At 56.3% G+C, this 17,730-nt stretch overlaps 2 protein-coding genes across 5 annotated transcripts; both read left to right on the top strand.

Annotated features, from left to right (window-relative positions):
• The first annotated feature begins 1,427 nt into the window (after window positions 1-1,427).
• Fbl (fibrillarin) lies at window positions 1,428-9,675 on the top strand. The gene is made up of 9 exons (XM_005086229.4): window positions 1,428-1,565; window positions 4,626-4,811; window positions 4,910-5,017; window positions 5,113-5,207; window positions 5,839-6,009; window positions 7,488-7,620; window positions 8,543-8,655; window positions 9,326-9,471; window positions 9,556-9,675. The coding sequence occupies exons 1-9, from the start codon at window positions 1,556-1,558 to the stop codon at window positions 9,578-9,580; spliced, it is 987 nt and encodes a 328-aa protein (XP_005086286.1). The 5' UTR covers window positions 1,428-1,555; the 3' UTR covers window positions 9,581-9,675.
• A 219-nt stretch (window positions 9,676-9,894) lies between these two features.
• Window positions 9,895-17,424, top strand: Dyrk1b (dual specificity tyrosine phosphorylation regulated kinase 1B). 4 transcript variants are annotated; one of them, XM_013125379.3, is made up of 12 exons: window positions 10,540-10,803; window positions 11,818-11,981; window positions 12,687-12,806; window positions 12,901-13,089; window positions 13,302-13,449; window positions 14,470-14,756; window positions 15,233-15,379; window positions 15,461-15,601; window positions 15,877-15,912; window positions 15,997-16,192; window positions 16,503-16,609; window positions 16,689-17,424. In XM_013125379.3, the coding sequence occupies exons 1-12, from the start codon at window positions 10,725-10,727 to the stop codon at window positions 17,058-17,060; spliced, it is 1,986 nt and encodes a 661-aa protein (XP_012980833.1). In that variant the 5' UTR covers window positions 10,540-10,724; the 3' UTR covers window positions 17,061-17,424. The 4 variants fall into 4 exon arrangements, with proteins under 4 accessions (XP_005086283.1, XP_005086282.1, XP_012980833.1 ...); XM_005086226.4 differs by lacking the exon at window positions 10,540-10,803 and adding an exon at window positions 9,895-10,051 and having other exon boundaries at window positions 15,877-16,192; XM_005086225.4 differs by having other exon boundaries at window positions 10,539-10,803; window positions 15,877-16,192.
• Window positions 17,425-17,730: the final 306 nt, after the last annotated feature.

Genomic DNA, 17,730 nt, shown 5'->3' with positions numbered 1-17,730 from the left:
TGTGGCTACCCGCACAGGATCCACACCAAGAAAGACACAAACGCAGCAGGGGTGGTAGTTGGGGAAAATAAAGGGGTCACCAGGAATGGGAAGGAGATGAGGCTAAAGGGGTAAATATGAGCACAATACATTTTTTTGCCTGTTGGAATTGTCAAAAGTGTTTTAAAATTCCTATGAATACACCCCACCAAAAGTCACTGAATTCTGTAAATGGGCAAATTTATACTATGTGACCCATTTACCAATAAAAATTTTAAATTAAATAATTAGAAATACTAGGAGCTTGGGAGACATCTCATCAGGTAAGAGATCTTGCTGAGCAAGCATGAGGACTTGGGTTGTGTAAAAACAACCGAGTGGTCATCTGCATGCCTGGACTCCCCAGGCTGGGGTGCTAGTGGTGAGACAAGGGCTTTGGGGGGCTCTCTGGCCACCAGCCTAGCTCCAGCTTCAGTGAAGAGACCCTAGGTCAGGAGAATAAGACAGAGAGTGACAGAGCAGGACATCTAACAGTCTCCTCTGGCCTCTGCATGAGCACACACACACACACGCACAGCCTGGAGACCTTCAGTTAGAGATCTTCAGTTCCGGGCTAGCCTGGGCCTCGTTGCAGACAGCCTGGAGACCTTCAGTTAGAGATCTTCAGTTCCGGGCTAGCCTGGGCCTCGTTGCAGACAGCCTGGAGACCTTCAGTAAGAGATCTTCAGTTCCGGGCTAGCCTGGGCCTCGTTGCAGACAGCCTGGAGACCTTCAGTAAGAGATCTTCAGTTCCGGGCTAGCCTGGGCCTCGTTGCAAACCGCTGTCTCAGAATACAAACAAGAAACACAAGGCTGTGCTGGAGATAGCTCGGCTGTGAAGAGTACACACTGCTCTTGTAGAAGACGCAGGTTCGGGTCCCATACCCCACATTGCAGTTCACAACCGCCTGTAACTTCAGTTCCAGGGGATCCGATGCCCTCTTCTAACCCCGCGGGCCCAGCACGCGTGTGGTGCACAGACATATTTGCAGGCAAAACGCTTCTAAGGATTACATAAAAATAAATAAATCGGGTTGGAGAGATGGCTCAGAGGTTAAGAGCACTGGCTGCTCTTCCAGAGGCCCTGAGTTCAATTCCCAGTAACCACGTGGTGGCTCTCAACCCTCTGTAATGAGGCCTGGTGCCCTCTGCTGGCCTGCAGGCATACATGCAGACAGAATACTGTATACACAATAAATTATTTAAAAAAAATAAATCTTTGAAAAAAATTTTAATAGTTTGAGTATAAGCCCTGACTCTTAGAGTGCTAGTTGGGGGGAAAGCCTCAGCGGATTTGCTACTGAATTCGGCACTATTGGAAAGGGAGACGAGCGGAGAGACAAAACGGAGCCCGCAGAGGTTCCAGAATTCCCGCCCAAGGCATGCACTTCCGGGAGAGGGGGGACGCGTTGAGGGGCGGGGTTACGCGCTTCCGTCACGCGCCGCGCGCATGCGCTCCTTTCCACGTGCGACAGCCTGAGACTCGTGGAGTCGGGGCCGCTGCTGAGTCCCGGAGGCGCGCGAACGGAACGCAGCGATGAAGCCAGGTAGAGGCCGCGGCACGGGCAGAAGCGGGGCTCTTGGCGCGGCGGGCGGGGACCGCGGCTGCTCGGGACCCGGGGAGTGTGGCCCGCGGCTCGGTTCACGGAGACCGGCCTGCACGCTCGCCGCTCCCTACCGGCCGGCGCGGCCTGCCGACCCCGACCCAGCACCGGGGCTCGGGTCGCTCTCTGCACCTGGCTTTGGGGGGATCCGGCTTGGGTCGCAGAGGGAACGGCTCCGGGCACGAGAGCAGCAGCCCCTGTTGCCGCCATCAGCCGCTGTCACCCGTCGTCACTGCCACCCGGGTCCTCAGCCCTGCTCCCCGAGGGGGACGGGGACCTCCGGATGGGTGCTGTGCGGCGCTCGCGCGCGCTGGGTCTCACGCCTCGCTTCCGGGAGGGGCGGGGTCCCAGACACGGAGGGGTTGAGGATACGGGGACTTGGGGAGTCCTGCTTGGTGGCGAGAGAAACTTTACAAGCCTGGCTTTAGCGGGGTGGGCGAACAGAAGGGAGAGGGAGGGGTTGGTTTGGGTTTTTTGAGTTTTGAGACAGCGTCTCACTGCGCGACTCTGGCTAGCCTGGAACGCTCTGCGTAAACCAGGTTCGGCTCGAACTCAGAGATCCACCGGCCCCCTTCCCCCCAGTGCTGAGATTAAAGGCGTGCGCCGCCACGCCTGGCCTGACAAACACAGGTTTTCACTTATTTCCCGCCCTTTTCTGATGAATCCGCTGCTTGGTGGATGCTGGCGAGCGCTCTGGTTTTGACAGTAGGAGCGTCTCGTTTCCTTCTTGGATTCATAATGGATAAGTGGCTTTTTTGGTGGTAATGTTGCCCAGGTCTTTAGCAGCCCGTGCGTGTCAATCCCGGTACTCGGGAAGCTGAGGCAAGTAGGTGAGTTTGACACTAGTCTGTGCTACAGTAATGATAACATGAGTTTTTCGCCGATGCCCAAGAATCATTTTTCACAGATGGGAGTCACTGCAGGGTGTAGTGACCCATGTTCCCCTCCCAGCCATGTTGAATATCTGGGACTCCCCCGTTCAGGGAGTCTGGTTAGGTGGAGGGATCGCCGTGTGTCCTACTGGTATTCTTTGCTTTGTGATTTTACCCCAGGAGTACTTTTCCCTCCAGCCTTTCTCCACAAATGATAGGAGAGCTTGTGAGGTGACGGCTTGAGTCTTGAATGACAGAATCAGCTTTGGGGGGGGTTGTTTTGTTGTTCCTTTTGGTTTTGGGTTTTGGTTCTTTGAGGGAGAAGATGGGGCTCCTCTGTATAACCACCCTAGCTGTCCTGGGATTTGCTTTGTAGACCAGACTGGCCTCGAACTCACAGAGACCCCATTGCTTCCTCTCCCCCCAGTGCTAGGGATTAAAGACTTGTGCCACCAGGCCCAGCTGGAGGACATTTTTAAGCAGAGGTGTGCTGTAGACTCTGGTGGGCATTTTTAAACGAGGTCATTTGTTTTTATGTGTGTGTTTTGAAATGGCAGCTTGTTTGTATTGCCTAGACTCAAACTCACCTTTGTGGGCATGTGATACCTCACTGCTGCAGTTGGTAGTTTTGAGGTGGGAAGTATGTGCACGTTGTCTTTTTGAGTGATTTTTTGTTGGTTTTCCTAAAGCCTCCAGGACCTGAAATAGACCAAGGGGCGTGTTGAGTATCTGGGACTGAGAGTTGACACTCCACTGCTCCCCGTGAAGATACCCACAGCTTGTCAGGCTCTGTGTATACAAAGTCATGTGATTTTACAACAGAATCCATGCACCTTTCCCACGCTGGGGTCCCGAGTGACAGTGGCGTGGCCACCCCCCCTCCAGTCACCATCCTCTGGGGAGATGCCAGACCCTTGCTGCTGTCTGTTGCTCTTCCTGTCGTGCAGGGTGCTGTGGTGTTGCAGTAACCAGAATCGTCCAGATCCTTGTGCATTTGGGACTAGTGAGAGTGCCAGAATGAAGTATGACAAGAAAACAGAGTGGGTGGAGTCTGTGCACTGAATCAGAGCCTTGGGGCACTGGAGCGCCATGCCCCTGTTGGCAGGAGCTCAAAGTGAGCAGCTGGGGAGAGAGTTCAAATCTGGCTGCTTAGTGCAGAGAGTGGGGTCCAACAGAGAGCCTGAGGTCAGACTGGGGCAAGTCCTTTGCTTGATGGGTCTCAGTTGGAGTCTGTACATTATGGTCTTTTCTTTTTTTATGGCCTTCTCAGAGATTGGGGGGGGGGTGTTTTTGTTTGTTTCTTTGGGTTTTGGTTTCTTCTTGGTTTTTCAAGGCAGGATTTCTCTGTGTAGACCAGGCTGGCCTCAAACTCAGAGAGCCACCTCTGCCTCCCCAGTGCTGGGATTAAAGGCATACAACACCAACACCCTGCTGGAAGATTCTTTGTAAAGAAAAGAATTCTGGTTTTAGTGGGTCGTGAAGGGAGAGGTTGGAAACAGTAGGGTGGGATCTTGTAAGACTTGAATGATTAAGAACCTTAAAGATGAAACTGTTAATTAAAAAAAATAATAATTATGACCGGACATTGGTGGCACACACCTTTAATCCCAGCACTCGGGAGGCAGAGGCAGGCGGATCTCTGTGAGTTCGAGGCCAGCCTGGTCTACAGAGCTAGTTCCAGGACAGCCTCCAAAGCCACAGAGAAACCCCGTCTCGAAAAACCTAAATAAGTGAATGAATAAATAAATAAGTAAGTAAGTAAATTGTGGCTGGGCTGTGATGGTGCACGCCTTTAGTCCCAGCACTCAGAGGCAGGTGGATGGATCTCTGTGAGTTCCAGGGCAGCCAGAGCTCCTCCGAAAGGTATTGAATTAAGAATAGACGCCAAGTTGTTGGAACTCTGGGGCGCTGAGCCCAGTGCTGGCACGTTAGAGGTCATTCTCCTTGTTGATCACTGTTGTTCATTTGTGTCCTTTCTGCTGATGGGACATGGGTGGGCCCGTGTGGCTGCGGTGGACATGCGGAGCAGACAGCCGCGTGTTTTGCTGGTTTCTCGGAACTGCCGGGTCAGGTTACTTTAAACTTCTTACTTAGGCTTCATTGTCCTGAGCCCTGACTTTTTCTACTGCAGGTTTCAGCCCCCGTGGGGGCGGCTTCGGTGGCAGAGGAGGCTTTGGTGACCGAGGCGGTAGAGGAGGAGGACGAGGAGGCCGTGGAGGCTTTGGCGGGGGACGGGGTGGCTTTGGTGGTGGAGGTCGCGGTCGAGGCGGAGGCGGAGGCTTCAGGGGCCGAGGAGGAGGAGGAGGAGGAGGACGAGGTAAGTGGGGTTGACCTGAGGGGGAGGAGCAGACTCTCTTGGGTTCAGGGAGGGGAGAGGTGGGGACCACCCTCTCCACCTGCAGCTTTCTCTTACAGGTGGAGGCTTCCAGTCTGGGGGTGGCCGGGGCCGAGGTGGTGGCCGGGGCGGTAAAAGAGGAAACCAGTCGGGGAAGAATGTGATGGTGGAACCGCATCGACATGAAGGTAAGTGTGGGGGGGCGGGGTGAGCTAAAGCTAGAAGGGGACTGTGACTGCAGAGTCCTCACCCCGCCCGCTCTGCTACCCCCCCCCCCAATCAGGTGTCTTCATCTGTCGCGGAAAGGAGGATGCCCTTGTCACAAAGAATCTGGTCCCTGGAGAATCTGTGTATGGGGAGAAGAGAGTCTCTATTTCAGTGAGTCATGGACCCCTGCACACGACAGCATGGGGGGTGTTAACGCATGCGTGAGGCCCTGCACACTTCTGCAAGCACCTAGAGACCCCCCCCAGCCATAGCCTCAGGTGCTGCGGTTCCCGGCTCCCCCCTCCCAGTTAAGTGGCTCTCATAGCCCTGGCCTTAGCCCTCCCGTGTCCTCCATGGCCAGCTGTGGGCCTATCTGCCCCCTTCCAGGTCTGGTTCAAAGGTGTCCCCAGGGCTTGCTGGTCCGTTTTCTCTTTCTCAGCTTCCTTGCTCTGCTCCTGGTTTGGTCTCTATGCCTGTCACCGTCTCCTGACCACTTTGTGTGTCAGTTTAGTGGGTACTTACTGCTCAGGGCACCATCCCTGTCCTAGTCACCGGGAGCTAGGACAGGAAGTAATGCCTAGGGCCCAGGTCATTCTGTCACCGCTGTGTTTCCTGTCTGTCCTCTTCCCAAGTGAGAGCATCCATGAGAAGGCAGGGCGGCTTCTGTCCTGGTCCCTGCTGTGCATCTGCATTCTTAGATAGTAGTTGGGATGCACTGTTTGTTTGGGGGTCCTCGGGTTATGGGGAATGGTGCCCTGCACAAGAACCCGGCACTGACTTCTGTCCCATCTCTTCTGCTCAGGAGGGAGATGACAAGATTGAGTACCGAGCCTGGAACCCATTCCGTTCCAAGCTGGCGGCAGCAATCCTGGGTGGTGTAGACCAGATCCACATCAAGCCAGGGGCCAAGGTGCTCTATCTTGGGGCGGCCTCAGGCACCACTGTCTCTCATGTCTCTGACATCGTCGGCCCGGTGAGTGGACAGGTGGTGGAGATGGGGGAAGTGGGCCTGGCCATCTATCTGCCTGCACTGCAGTGTGGAGCCAGGTTCACCATCTCTCGCTGTATGAGAGGGCTCCTTTCAGTACCGCTCCTGGGGTCTCGGTTTCAATAAAGAGTTTTAATTTAGCCGGGCGGTGGTGGGGCATGCATTTAGTCCCAGCACTCGGGAGGCAGAGGCAGGCGGATCTCTGTGAGTTTGAGGCTGGGCTGGACCGATAGCCTCCAAAACAATACAGAGAAACCCTGTCTCATAAAAACCAAAAAAAAAAAAAAAAAAAGTTTTAATTTGGGGGTTGTGGGCAGGACTAAATGACCCAGAGCTAGGAGTGTAGTTACCAAACTATTTTGATTGCCCTCTTGAAGAATTTGTCCCACACCTGGGAGTGTGGCTTAGTCATTAAAGTTCTTGCCACACACGAGGGACCTGATTTGATCCTCAGCGTTCATTTAAAAAGCCAGGAGTGCTGATGGCCCCTTGTAGTAACAGCACTGGAGCAGCAACAGGCCCGCCTCTGGAGCATGCTGACCCGGCGGCAGCAGGTCGTCTAATGGATAAGCTCCACACCAGCGAGAGACCTTGACTCAGAAATAGAATGGGTGGAGTTCCTGAGAAAGAATGACCACCATTGTCCTCTGGCTTCCACCTACATAAACGCAAAATATTCCTGTCCCCCAAATCTAGCTTTCTGTCTGTGCCCCCATCACCCCCGTATCGGGCTTGAACCTAGGGCCTGTTGAATGTTAGGCAGGTGTGCCTACAATACCAGAGAGCACCTGGTTCTTGGGTGTCCCGTTTCACAGTCTGTTGCTGGTGGCTCAATTATAGTCTTTAATTTGGTGGGTGAAGACCCTGTGCTTGGCCAGGTGTGAAAGGACACACCTTTATATTCCTAGCCTAAAGTACATAGTTGACCTCATCTAAATACAAGCAACAACAAGACTCAGACTCGGGTGGGTATTTAATAGTGTGGCTTCAGTGAGGCAGCTGAGCTCTCTGAGCCATGTGCAAGTGCTGCTGGCTCTGTCCTTCGTCTCTGCCCACTTTAGTGTTGGGAGCCTGGACTCTTGGGTCAGGTCAGTTAAGATCTTGTCGCTCCATTGGTTGTGAATAACCATGGCAGGTGACTTATCATTCCCAGGCCCATTTATTCATCTGGACAGTAGCCATAATGACAGTTATTCAAGTAGGGTTATTTGGGGGGTTTTGTTTGTTTTTGTTTTTTTGGAGACAGGGTTTCTCTGCTTTGGAGGCTGTCCTGGAACTCTCTCTGGAGACCAGGCTGTCCTCAAACTCACAGAGATGCCTCTGCCTCTGCCTCCAGAGTGCCCCGCCCGGCTCAAGTAGTGTTTTGATGGAGGGTGTGAGGGCCTGCTTCAGGCGGCACACGCCCAGTCTTGCGACCACGGTGGAGAACAAGTGTGTGCTCATCACTGTTGGATTTCTCTTAGGATGGTCTGGTCTATGCAGTTGAGTTCTCCCACCGTTCTGGCCGTGACCTCATCAACTTGGCCAAGAAGAGGACCAACATTATCCCTGTGATTGAAGACGCTAGGCACCCACACAAATACCGCATGCTCATCGGTGAGGGGCCTGGGGGCAGCCCAGGGAAGGTAGGATAAGCCACTGCATGTTTCCCAGGAAAGGCCAGTGGAGTTAGAGTGAGGAGCTGCAGGCGGAGATGTGTTGGGCGTCCCTGACCTCCTTCCCTGAGTCCCATTCGCTTCTGCTCCTCTGACACCTGATGCCCTTTTACACTGCCCTGGTTTGTGTCTAAAAGCCTCTTGCCTTTCTTTGTTATCTGATGAGATTCCAGCCCTGAACACAGCAAGTATGACCCAATGGCTTTGTTTTCTTGTTTTGTTTTTTAAACACCTCAAAGGCCTACTATAAAAGGGAAAAGCCTCGTGAATTCCCCAGAGGTACTCAATACTTGCCATCTGCTTTTCCAAATTCTTAAAAGATATTTTCATTCTGTCACTTTTGTTGTTTTAAACCATACTGCCTAAAAACATTTCCTTTTCATTGCACTTTTTTGTTGTTGTGTTTGGTTGGGGGAATTTTTTTTTTCTTTTTTTCATTTTCTTTTTGCTTTGCATTTTCTTGATTCACTTGGCCCCTTTTCTGGTCCTTGTCCTCATCTGGCAGCCCTGACCACTTGCATCTGACTGCTCACCTTTACCTGTCTTTTTGATGACATGTCTGTCTCCCCCAGACCCGGGAGCATCTCGAGGGCAGGGTCTGGCTCGCGTCTGTGACCCCACGCCCCGCCCAGGGCTGGCCACAGAGTAGGTGGCAAGCATGGTTTACAAGAGGAGTGGATGAGGGATGTGACCGGGTTCTGGCCCCGCCTCTGGGGTGCTTTGGAGGGAGGGCGCGGTGGGGAGTGAGGCTGGAGGCAGGAGACTCCCAGGAACTTGGTGGTGACGAGCACAGGCCCCCATTGGGAGGCGCTGGGAAGCTTTCTGGTGGCTTCTACTCGTAACAGCTGTCCCTTTTTCCTTAGCGATGGTGGATGTGATCTTTGCGGACGTGGCACAGCCAGACCAAACCCGGATTGTGGCTCTGAATGCCCACACCTTCCTGCGGAATGGAGGACACTTTGTGATTTCCATTAAGGTGTGAGGCTTGGGATGGAAGGTGGGGTGCGATGGGATGGTAGCTGGGTGCTTGATCTCCTGTGTCTGAGCATGTTACTAGGCTGTTTGACTCAGTCTCTTTATTACTAGTCCTCTTTAGGGATTGGAGTAAAGACTGATATGTGACGTGTTTAGGACAGATTTCTGGTATAGAATAAATACCGAGTAAGGGCATTTTTCAAAACATTTTAATTTGAAATACAAAAAACTCCCAGACATCTTCACCATGTTCAAAATTAGCTAGCCTATTGCTACATTTGTTTTGCTGTTACCGGGACATGGAAGAAAATTTCTGAGTTAAAACACTGCATTAGATAAGTAGAACATCTTGTTTCCAGTCCACGCCAAATTAAAACTTGAGTAATGGAGGGTTTTTTTTTTTAAGATTTTATTTATTTATTATGAACACAACATCCTGCCTCTACATATGTCTACATGCCAGGAGAGGGCACCAGATCTCATTACAGATGGTTGTGAGCCACCATGCGGTTGCTGGGAATTGAACTCAGGACCTCTGGAAGAGCAGTCAGTGTTCTTAACCGCTGAGCCATCTCTCCAGCCCGAGTAATGGAGTTTTATGACTGCAGACCCTGGGTCTGCAAATCTTGAATGAAAATGTGCCTTGAAACCGCGTTGCTTCTCCCGTGCAGGCCAACTGCATTGACTCCACGGCCTCTGCAGAAGCCGTGTTCGCGTCCGAAGTGAAGAAGATGCAGCAGGAGAACATGAAGCCCCAGGAGCAGTTGACGCTGGAGCCCTACGAGCGCGACCATGCTGTGGTTGTGGGTGTGTACAGGTAAGGACCAGAGCGGACCTCTCCCTTTCCCGCAGCCTGGGCTCTCTGGGCCTGACAACACAACCCCCTCTGGTTTCCTCACAGGCCGCCTCCGAAGGTGAAGAACTGAAACTCGGAGCTGTCCGGATTCGAAGAAATGTGTGTTGCTGCTGTTGCACGTGTAGTTTTGTTTTGTTTTGTTTTCTATTAAAATTCTCATCTGTCGCCCCTGTCTGGTGCTGTTTGCTCAGTAGCCAAAAGACGCATGCGCCCTTGACCAACTTTATGTGCGCTTGTGGGGGGGTAGTGCCTTGGAAACTTTCATCCGGTCACATGGTGCATGCTCCACTGTTGGCTGCTACGCATGTGCGCAGCTCCGCGCCCTTAGGGCGCAGGCGCACAGTGTTCCCCTGAGTCACGTGAGCGGCGTGGGGGCGGAGCCAGGCCAGGGGGGCCGGTTTGTTGTGGTCGCCATTTTGCTGGTTGCATTACTGGGTAATCGGGGCCCTGGCTCGCCGCGTCCACCGGACACCTTCAGCCAGAGGGGAGGTCTGAGCTCGGGCTCCCCGAGCAGTTTGAGTCCCCTTACCCACGCCCTCAGGTAACGGTGCAGCGACGGGCGGGGCGGCACGCGGGGATGGGGGGCAGGCCGGGATCCGCCCTGCCCGTCCCCGCGAGACGTGAGGGAGAGGAGGGGGCTTCGGGCCAGCGCCACCGAGCTCGGCTGCTCACAGCCGCATTTCTGGAAGGGGCCGAGCCCGAGGGAGCCGTCTTGAGAGGGAGTCTGGGAGGGGGCAGCCCGGCCCCACTCCCGCCCTTTGTTTGGGCTCGGCTGCGCTGCCCGCTTCGTTGTCGCCTAGCAACAGCTACCCCGCGTGCTGATTGGTTAAGCTCTTGGCAGCAACAGCCAATGGCGTGGTTGTTGCCATGGGAGGTGCGGCCTGCCGTGCTCATTAGGGCCCCGCCCGCCGGGACTCCACCGGCCGGGGCGGGCCTGCCGGGTGGGGGGCGGGACACCACGCGGGGCGGGGCCGGGCCGTAGGGCGAGGGTTAACCCGCCCCTCCCCCGTCCACCTGCTGTCCCCTTCCCCCGCGTGCCCCGGTCTGACCCTCGTCCCCTCCTCTCCCCGCCCCCCTGGCGGCGGCGGTGGCGGCGGCTGCTGTTGTCACCCACCGGGCCGCCTGTCCCGCTTGCCCTCACCGCCGCGGGGCTGGCCAGGCCAGCCGGGCCGGGGACAGGCGGCCACCACCTTCTCATCACCGCCGCCACCGCTATGCTGGCCGTTCGCCCACCGCACTGGGGGCCCCGTCGCTCCCCAGCCCCCCGTGGGCCCGGCGCCAGCCCTGACCCGGGTAGGGGTGGGAGCCGGGAGGGCCGGGAAGAGGTTGTCAGTGAAGCCCCAGTAAAGGGGACCTGGAGTAGCGAGGCTTAGGATAGAGCAGGTCAGACAGGGGGGAGGCTCTTAGGTAGGAGATTTTGTTCTGGAGGACACTTTTCAGGGAGCGAAGTCTTGTGTGTTATTTAGGGATTTGGCTGTTGGGCCCTTCTAGGAATAGACTCAATTGTGGAGTGACCCGGTTTAGAAATATTGGATAGAGGGGACGGCAGGGATCCCGGTGTAATGGGGAAAAAGACACTGAGTCTTAAACTGTGGAGAAACGACACCTCCCTGTTGTCTTTCTGAGGGTAGAGGGACATCCTAAATATAGACTACTTAGAAGGGTCCCTGGGAGGGAGCGGTCTTGCTGGGGTGTAGAGTTCGGGAAAGTGTGCCTTAGTGGTTGAGGCGCCTGAGGCTCACACATAAAGGAGTTCCCAGATAACCTTGGTTTTGCTGGGAGGTCCGCGAGAACGCTGTGCTGTGAGCGATCCGGGAGTTCCCTAGAGTGGAAAGAACTAGAGGCTACACTAGATTTGAAATGGGGCCCTCACTGTGGCCCAGATCCTGATGTTGAGGGAAGACCGTGTGAGGGCGGGGCCTTATCTGAGGGACTCTGGGGTGTGCACCAGCAGAAATTCAAAGAAAAAAGGAATTCTCTGCCCAGACTTCACACAGTTTCTGCCCTCTCCTTTGCTCTTCCAATGCTGACCTTTATCCTTCCTGCCCTGGCTTGCACGCACTCCCTCCCACCCCTCTGACTAACCATTCCCTTCTATCCTTCCCCGTTATGCTGCCTCATTTCTTTGACTGGTCATTTGTTGAGAGACACTGCTATGCCAACCCACTTGCCTCTTGTCTCTGCTCCTCTGCGATACTGCCTGTGCTCCCCCTGCCCTGCCCTCCTCTTCATGCCCACCTCTGTGCCTGGGCTGGCCTACATACCCCCTTGTTCCATGTTCTCTCCCTACCCCCTGCCTGCTCTCAGGTCGCAGCGGCGGTGGCAGCCGAGGTGCAGGATGCGAGAAGGCGCCCCCCGGCCGGGCTCCCGCTCCAGGCCTCACACCCTTGCGGCCCTCTGAGCCCACCATGGCCGTCCCACCAGGCCATGGTCCCTTCTCTGGCTTTCCGGGGCCCCAGGAACACACACAGGTAGGCATTCGGCTGGGCTCGCACCTGCCTGGACATAGGAAGAGACTGAGGAGAACGGGTGATTGTTGGAAGACCTCTGGGGATGCTGGAGGTTGGAAATACTGGAAGAGTTTCAGGTGGCGTTTGGAGAGACCACACTTACTCCTGCTGTGAGAACTGAGTCACTGAGCTTCTCCATGGCTCTCAATCTGAGTGGTTTCAAGGGTTAAGGAAATTAAGTGTAATGTTTGGACTGGAACTGTCTCTGGCACACAACAGACCAGAACACAGGTCTCAGTGTCCACAGGAGACAGGTCTGGAGTGAAAACCCTGGAAGGGATTGAGAGAATGGGAAGGAAATGAGCTGAGGGTAGTGGGAAACCCAAAGTGTCTAATGTCATCCAAGAGCTTTAAGAACCTGGCACAGACTCTCATTTGAGGGAGCAGACAGAGATACAGGGAATTCAGTGGCCTGTTTCCCAAGAGCAGTGGTCTCGGGTGCAAAGAACCCCGCTTTCTCTCAGCGTGTACCTGAGGCTAGAAAGTAAATGAACAGATGTCTGGGGTTCCCAGTGTGTGACGGGCCTATAGGATGGGATCTGTCCCTGGGGAGCCTCCGCTCTTGCGCAGAGCTAGGTGAACGTGGGCATGGTCAAAGGGCTTTGCCGCTCTCTCCCTGGAAGTTGGAGGTGAAGGCCTGTGCTCAGTGTCTGCCCTCCTCCACAGGTATTGCCTGATGTGCGGCTACTGCCTCGGAAACTGCCCCTGGCCTTCCGGGACGCAGCCTCAGCCCCACTGCGCAAGCTCTCAGTGGACCTCATCAAGACCTATAAGCGCATCAATGAGGTGGGTGCAGAGTGGGGTCCCTGGCTGGGTGCTGAAGGGGTCCTGGCTGCTGGCCAAGGTACTCAAGGGTCCGGTTTCCTGGCTGCCCGAGCAGGTTTACTATGCGAAGAAGAAGCGGCGGGCCCAACAGGCGCCACCCCAGGACTCGAGCACCAAAAAGGAGAAGAAGGTCCTGAACCACGGCTATGATGACGACAACCACGACTACATTGTGCGCAGTGGCGAGCGCTGGCTAGAGCGCTATGAGATCGACTCTCTTATTGGCAAAGGCTCCTTTGGCCAGGTGTGGACCCCCAATCATCCAGTGTCTGGGTGCAGACACCACTAACTAACCTTCCCACACCCCTCCACCCCAGTGCTCCTCGCTGCACGTCCTGTCTGTTTCTGTGGACGTAAATGAGAAGAGTCCACACAAGAGAACTGGGTTTTGTTTCCAGTAGGAGAGACGTGAGGTGGGCTTCCCGCCTCCCCAGGTAACTCTCCATGTCTCGACAGGTAGTGAAAGCCTACGATCACCAGACCCAGGAGCTGGTGGCCATCAAGATCATCAAGAACAAAAAGGCCTTCCTGAACCAGGCACAGATTGAGCTGCGGCTGCTGGAGCTGATGAACCAGCATGACACGGAGATGAAGTACTACATAGGTGAGGCCTGGGCCTCTGCCTCGTCAGCCTCCCGCTGTCCTCAGGGCTCTTCTCCTGTGCCGCTTAACCATGCTCACTAAAGGCCAGACTGCCGCAAACATTCCACATGAGTTACCTCACGCCAGCCCAGTGAGGGAGAGGGCCATCCTGTGCGCGTTAGAGATAGGAAACTGAGGCACTCACACGTGAGGGGACAGTTTATACACAGCAGAATTAAAGAGATGTGTCCCGGTCTTCAGTTCCTCTGGAAAGGGACTGGCAGATGCTCACAAGGACAGCTGGTGTCCCTTGCCACAAAGGCCAGCAGGTTCATTGGTTCATTCTGCTTTTTGTTGGTGGTGCCACTTCCTAGGGTTTTGTTTTGCCACACGGGATCAAGCCCAGTGCCTCATTTTTACCAGGCAAGCGCTTCCCCCCAGAGCTACGTCTCCAGGCCTCTTTTTATTTAGTTATTTTGAGATAGAGTTATCTAGACACGCCTTGAGCTTAGGCTCTTTCTCATCCCCATCCAAAGACCCTGGTCTTCATGCGTGCACACCAGGCCTGACTTGGTGTTGTAAATGAAACGAGGAAGCATGAAGTTGTTTTGAAGCTCTATTAGGAGGTGACTGCATTTTATTTCCCTATGCAGGGCTGGGGCTTGAACCCAGGGCCTTGTGTTTGCCAGGTGAACATGTGGCCATCCCTTACCCTATGCTAACGTCACCCTAAGGTTACTCTGCCCTTTGGTTGTTTTGGATTCCAAGCTTCACTGTGTACCTAGCCAGCCCTGAACTCATCCGATTTAGCGTCCCAAGCGCTGGGATTACAGTCATGCTTGCTATTCCCTGCTGGCAGAAACCTTCCTTTTGGTAACAATTGGAAGGTCTGAGAGCCTCAAGACAGTTAGCGTGCTTTGGGAGTCCAGTGAGTGCAGCGCACAAACACCCGAGGCTCCCGCAGTTCAGCGGAGGTGGCTGCTGTGTGGCCCCTGCCCGTCTGTCCTGTCATCTGTCTCTCAGTTGCCTGCTCTCCCCACAGTGCACCTGAAGCGCCACTTCATGTTCCGAAATCACCTGTGCCTGGTGTTTGAGCTGCTGTCCTACAACCTGTACGACCTCCTGCGCAACACACACTTCCGAGGTGTCTCGCTAAACCTGACCCGGAAGCTGGCGCAGCAGCTCTGCACAGCGCTGCTCTTTCTGGCCACGCCCGAGCTCAGCATTATCCACTGCGACCTCAAGCCTGAGAACATCCTGCTCTGCAATCCTAAGCGCAGTGCCATCAAGATTGTGGACTTTGGCAGCTCCTGTCAGCTTGGCCAGCGGGTGCGGCTCTGACTTGGGCAGGGCCAGTGTCTTGGGTGGATGGGATGGGATGGGACCACTTGGTTTTGGCATGAGAGATGACATTGGGCACAGGAGGCCCGTCTGGAGGGAGGGGTCAGAGATGAGGGGGGCAGAGGAGACTGGCATGGAAGAGAAAGCGTGACCCCAGAGTAGAGGTGAGAGCTGAGCCTGTGCTCTGCAGGTCCCAGGTAGAGACTGGAATTCTTGCAGCCTCGTGTGAGCAGGCAGAGGGACTGCACTAGTGTAGTTCAGTATGGGATGGCCAGCCCCCGGTAAACAGGGACCAGAGCTGGAGTGGAGACGGGGCTAAAGCATGCCAATGAAGACTGGGAGCTGATGAGCAAGGCGGGGGCTGGTTTGTGCGGCATTGCTGAGAACCCAGAGGTTCGGGTTTTCAAGCAGGGGCTTGTCTTCAGCAGAGGAGCTGGTGCCCTGACTCCTGTCTCCTTCCCCAGATCTACCAGTATATCCAGAGCCGCTTCTACCGCTCACCCGAGGTGCTCCTGGGCACACCCTATGACCTGGCCATCGACATGTGGTCCCTGGGCTGCATCCTTGTGGAGATGCACACCGGAGAGCCCCTCTTCAGTGGCTCCAATGAGGTGTGCCCCTGGAAGGGGTGTGCTGGAGGTGGAGGGGTGGAGGCTGGCCGCCCGGCGCCTCTGACCGCCGCCTGCCCGCAGGTGGACCAGATGAGCCGCATTGTCGAGGTGTTGGGCATCCCACCCGCGCCCATGCTGGAGCAGGCACCCAAGGCTCGCAAGTACTTTGAGCGGCTACCTGGGGGTGGCTGGACCCTACGAAGGACAAAGGAACTCAGGAAGGTGCGGCCCCTGCCCTGTGCCACTTGTCCCTCGCTGGGTGGCCCCTCACTCACACTTGGGGCTCCCCCTCCCTGTGTCTCTCCCTGTCTTTCTCCCCCCCCCCCCCCGTCTGTCCCTTCCTTCCTCCCCTGCCTATCCCATTGGCGCCCCACCCCACCGCTCTCGTTAGCTTCTCTCTTCCTCTCTCGTGCCTCTGTTTCCCCGTGTGTGTCTCCCTGCCCCTCCTGCCCACTGACGGCCACTCTCTTGCCCCCCTCCCACCCCCTCCCTGCCAGGATTACCAGGGCCCCGGGACACGGCGGCTGCAGGAGGTGCTGGGCGTGCAGACGGGCGGGCCCGGGGGCCGGCGGGCGGGGGAGCCGGGCCACAGCCCCGCCGACTACCTCCGCTTCCAGGACCTGGTGCTGCGCATGCTGGAGTATGAGCCCGCCGCCCGCATCAGCCCGCTGGGCGCTCTGCAGCACGGCTTCTTCCGGCGCACGGCCGACGAGGCCACCAACACGGGCCCGGCAGGCAGCAGTGCCTCCACCTCGCCCGCACCCCTCGACACCTGCCCCTCCTCTAGCACGGCCAGCTCCATCTCCAGCTCTGGTGGGTGCCGCTGGGCCTCTGCCCTAGAGCCTTCCAGCTACCAGATTCTGAGCTGCGGGGTGAGGTGGGGCGGGACAGTCCCACGTGACCAGCAGGCGGCCGTGATCCGGGCTTGAGAGTCAGCCCCTAAAGCTGACTCCAGCCTCCCACACAACCCTGACCCTAGATTCCAAAGTTGGGCTGTTAGAGCCTTCAGGGCGAGCGGGCGAGCGCGCGCTGCCTTCAAAGCCCGAGCGTGGCGTCTAGCTGTTGAGCAGACTGCCTGCACCTTACCCCCACTGCCCTCCTTTCTTCTTCCCGGTGTTTCCAGGAGGCTCCAGTGGCTCCTCCAGTGACAACAGGGCCTACCGCTACAGCAACCGATACTGTGGGGGGCCGGGGCCCCCCATCACGGACTGTGAGATGAACAGCCCCCAGGTACTGAAGCCGGGAGACCTCAGCGGTGGGTGGCAGGTGCCTGACTTCAGGGCCTCAACATCCTTGGTTTTGGTTTTAGGTTATACCCTCCCAGCCTCTGCGCCCCTGGGCAGGGGGTGATGTGCCCCACAAGACACGTCAAGCCCCTACCTCTGCCTCGACATTGCCAGGGGCTGGGGCCCAGTTACCCCCCCAGCCCCGATGCCTTGGACGTCCCCCGTCACCAACATCACCACCACCCCCGGAGCTGATGGATGTGAGCCTAGTGGGCAGTCCTCCAGACTGCTCCCCACCTCATCCGGCACCTGCCCCCCAGCACCCGGCTGCCTCAGCACTCCGGACTCGGATGACGGGAGGTCGACCACCTCTCCCACCCCCTGATGACCCTGCCACTCTGGGGCCTCGCCTGGGCCTCCACGGTGTACCCCAGAGCACAGCAGCCAGCTCATGACCCTGCCCCCTCCCTGGGGCCCCTCCTGAAGCCATACCCCCCCATCTGGGGGCCCTAGGCTCCCATCCTCATCTCTCCCCTTGACTGGACTTGCTGCTACCCAGCTGGGGTGGGTGAGGCCCGCACTGATTGGGGCCCAGGGCAGGGGGTCAAGGGAGACGGGTTTTGGCCACACCCTCCCCGCTAAGACTGCACCCTTGGCCCCTCTCCTCCCTTGTTTTCTATTTATTGTACCAAAGACAGTGGTGGTCCGGTAGAGGGGAGATGCCCCCTCACCCCAGGACCCTAGGAGGGGGTGGGGGCAGGTAGGGGGAGATGGCCTTGCTCCTCCTTGCTGTACCCCCGAGTAAAGAGCTTTCTCACATGCCTGCCTGAGCGTTTGCAGGGCCTTGGCTCCCATCCTGACCCTCAGAGGCATGCTGGGGAAGGTTGGGTGGGGAAGGGGTGCTCTGTGGTATGGGTATGTCCCTCCCGGGGACGTCATACTTGTTGGAGCAGGCATGGAGCAGCAGGAGGTCGGTGGGCTGTAGAACCACAGACGCATCCTGGGTACAACAACCCTGGCCCACATTTGCCTTCTCGGGCGTAAAAGGCCCCTTTCAGGCCTGTTGCTGCAAATTGTGATGTTCTGCCCTCATCTGTCAGGGCTCCCATAGAGTCCACCCAGGAG

Source organism: Mesocricetus auratus, unplaced genomic scaffold, assembly GCF_017639785.1.
Source record: "Mesocricetus auratus isolate SY011 unplaced genomic scaffold, BCM_Maur_2.0 Super-Scaffold_100038, whole genome shotgun sequence".
Classification (NCBI taxonomy): domain Eukaryota; kingdom Metazoa; phylum Chordata; class Mammalia; order Rodentia; family Cricetidae; genus Mesocricetus; species Mesocricetus auratus.
Note: the sequence above shows the minus strand (reverse complement) of the source record. Positions and strands in the feature narration are given on the sequence as shown.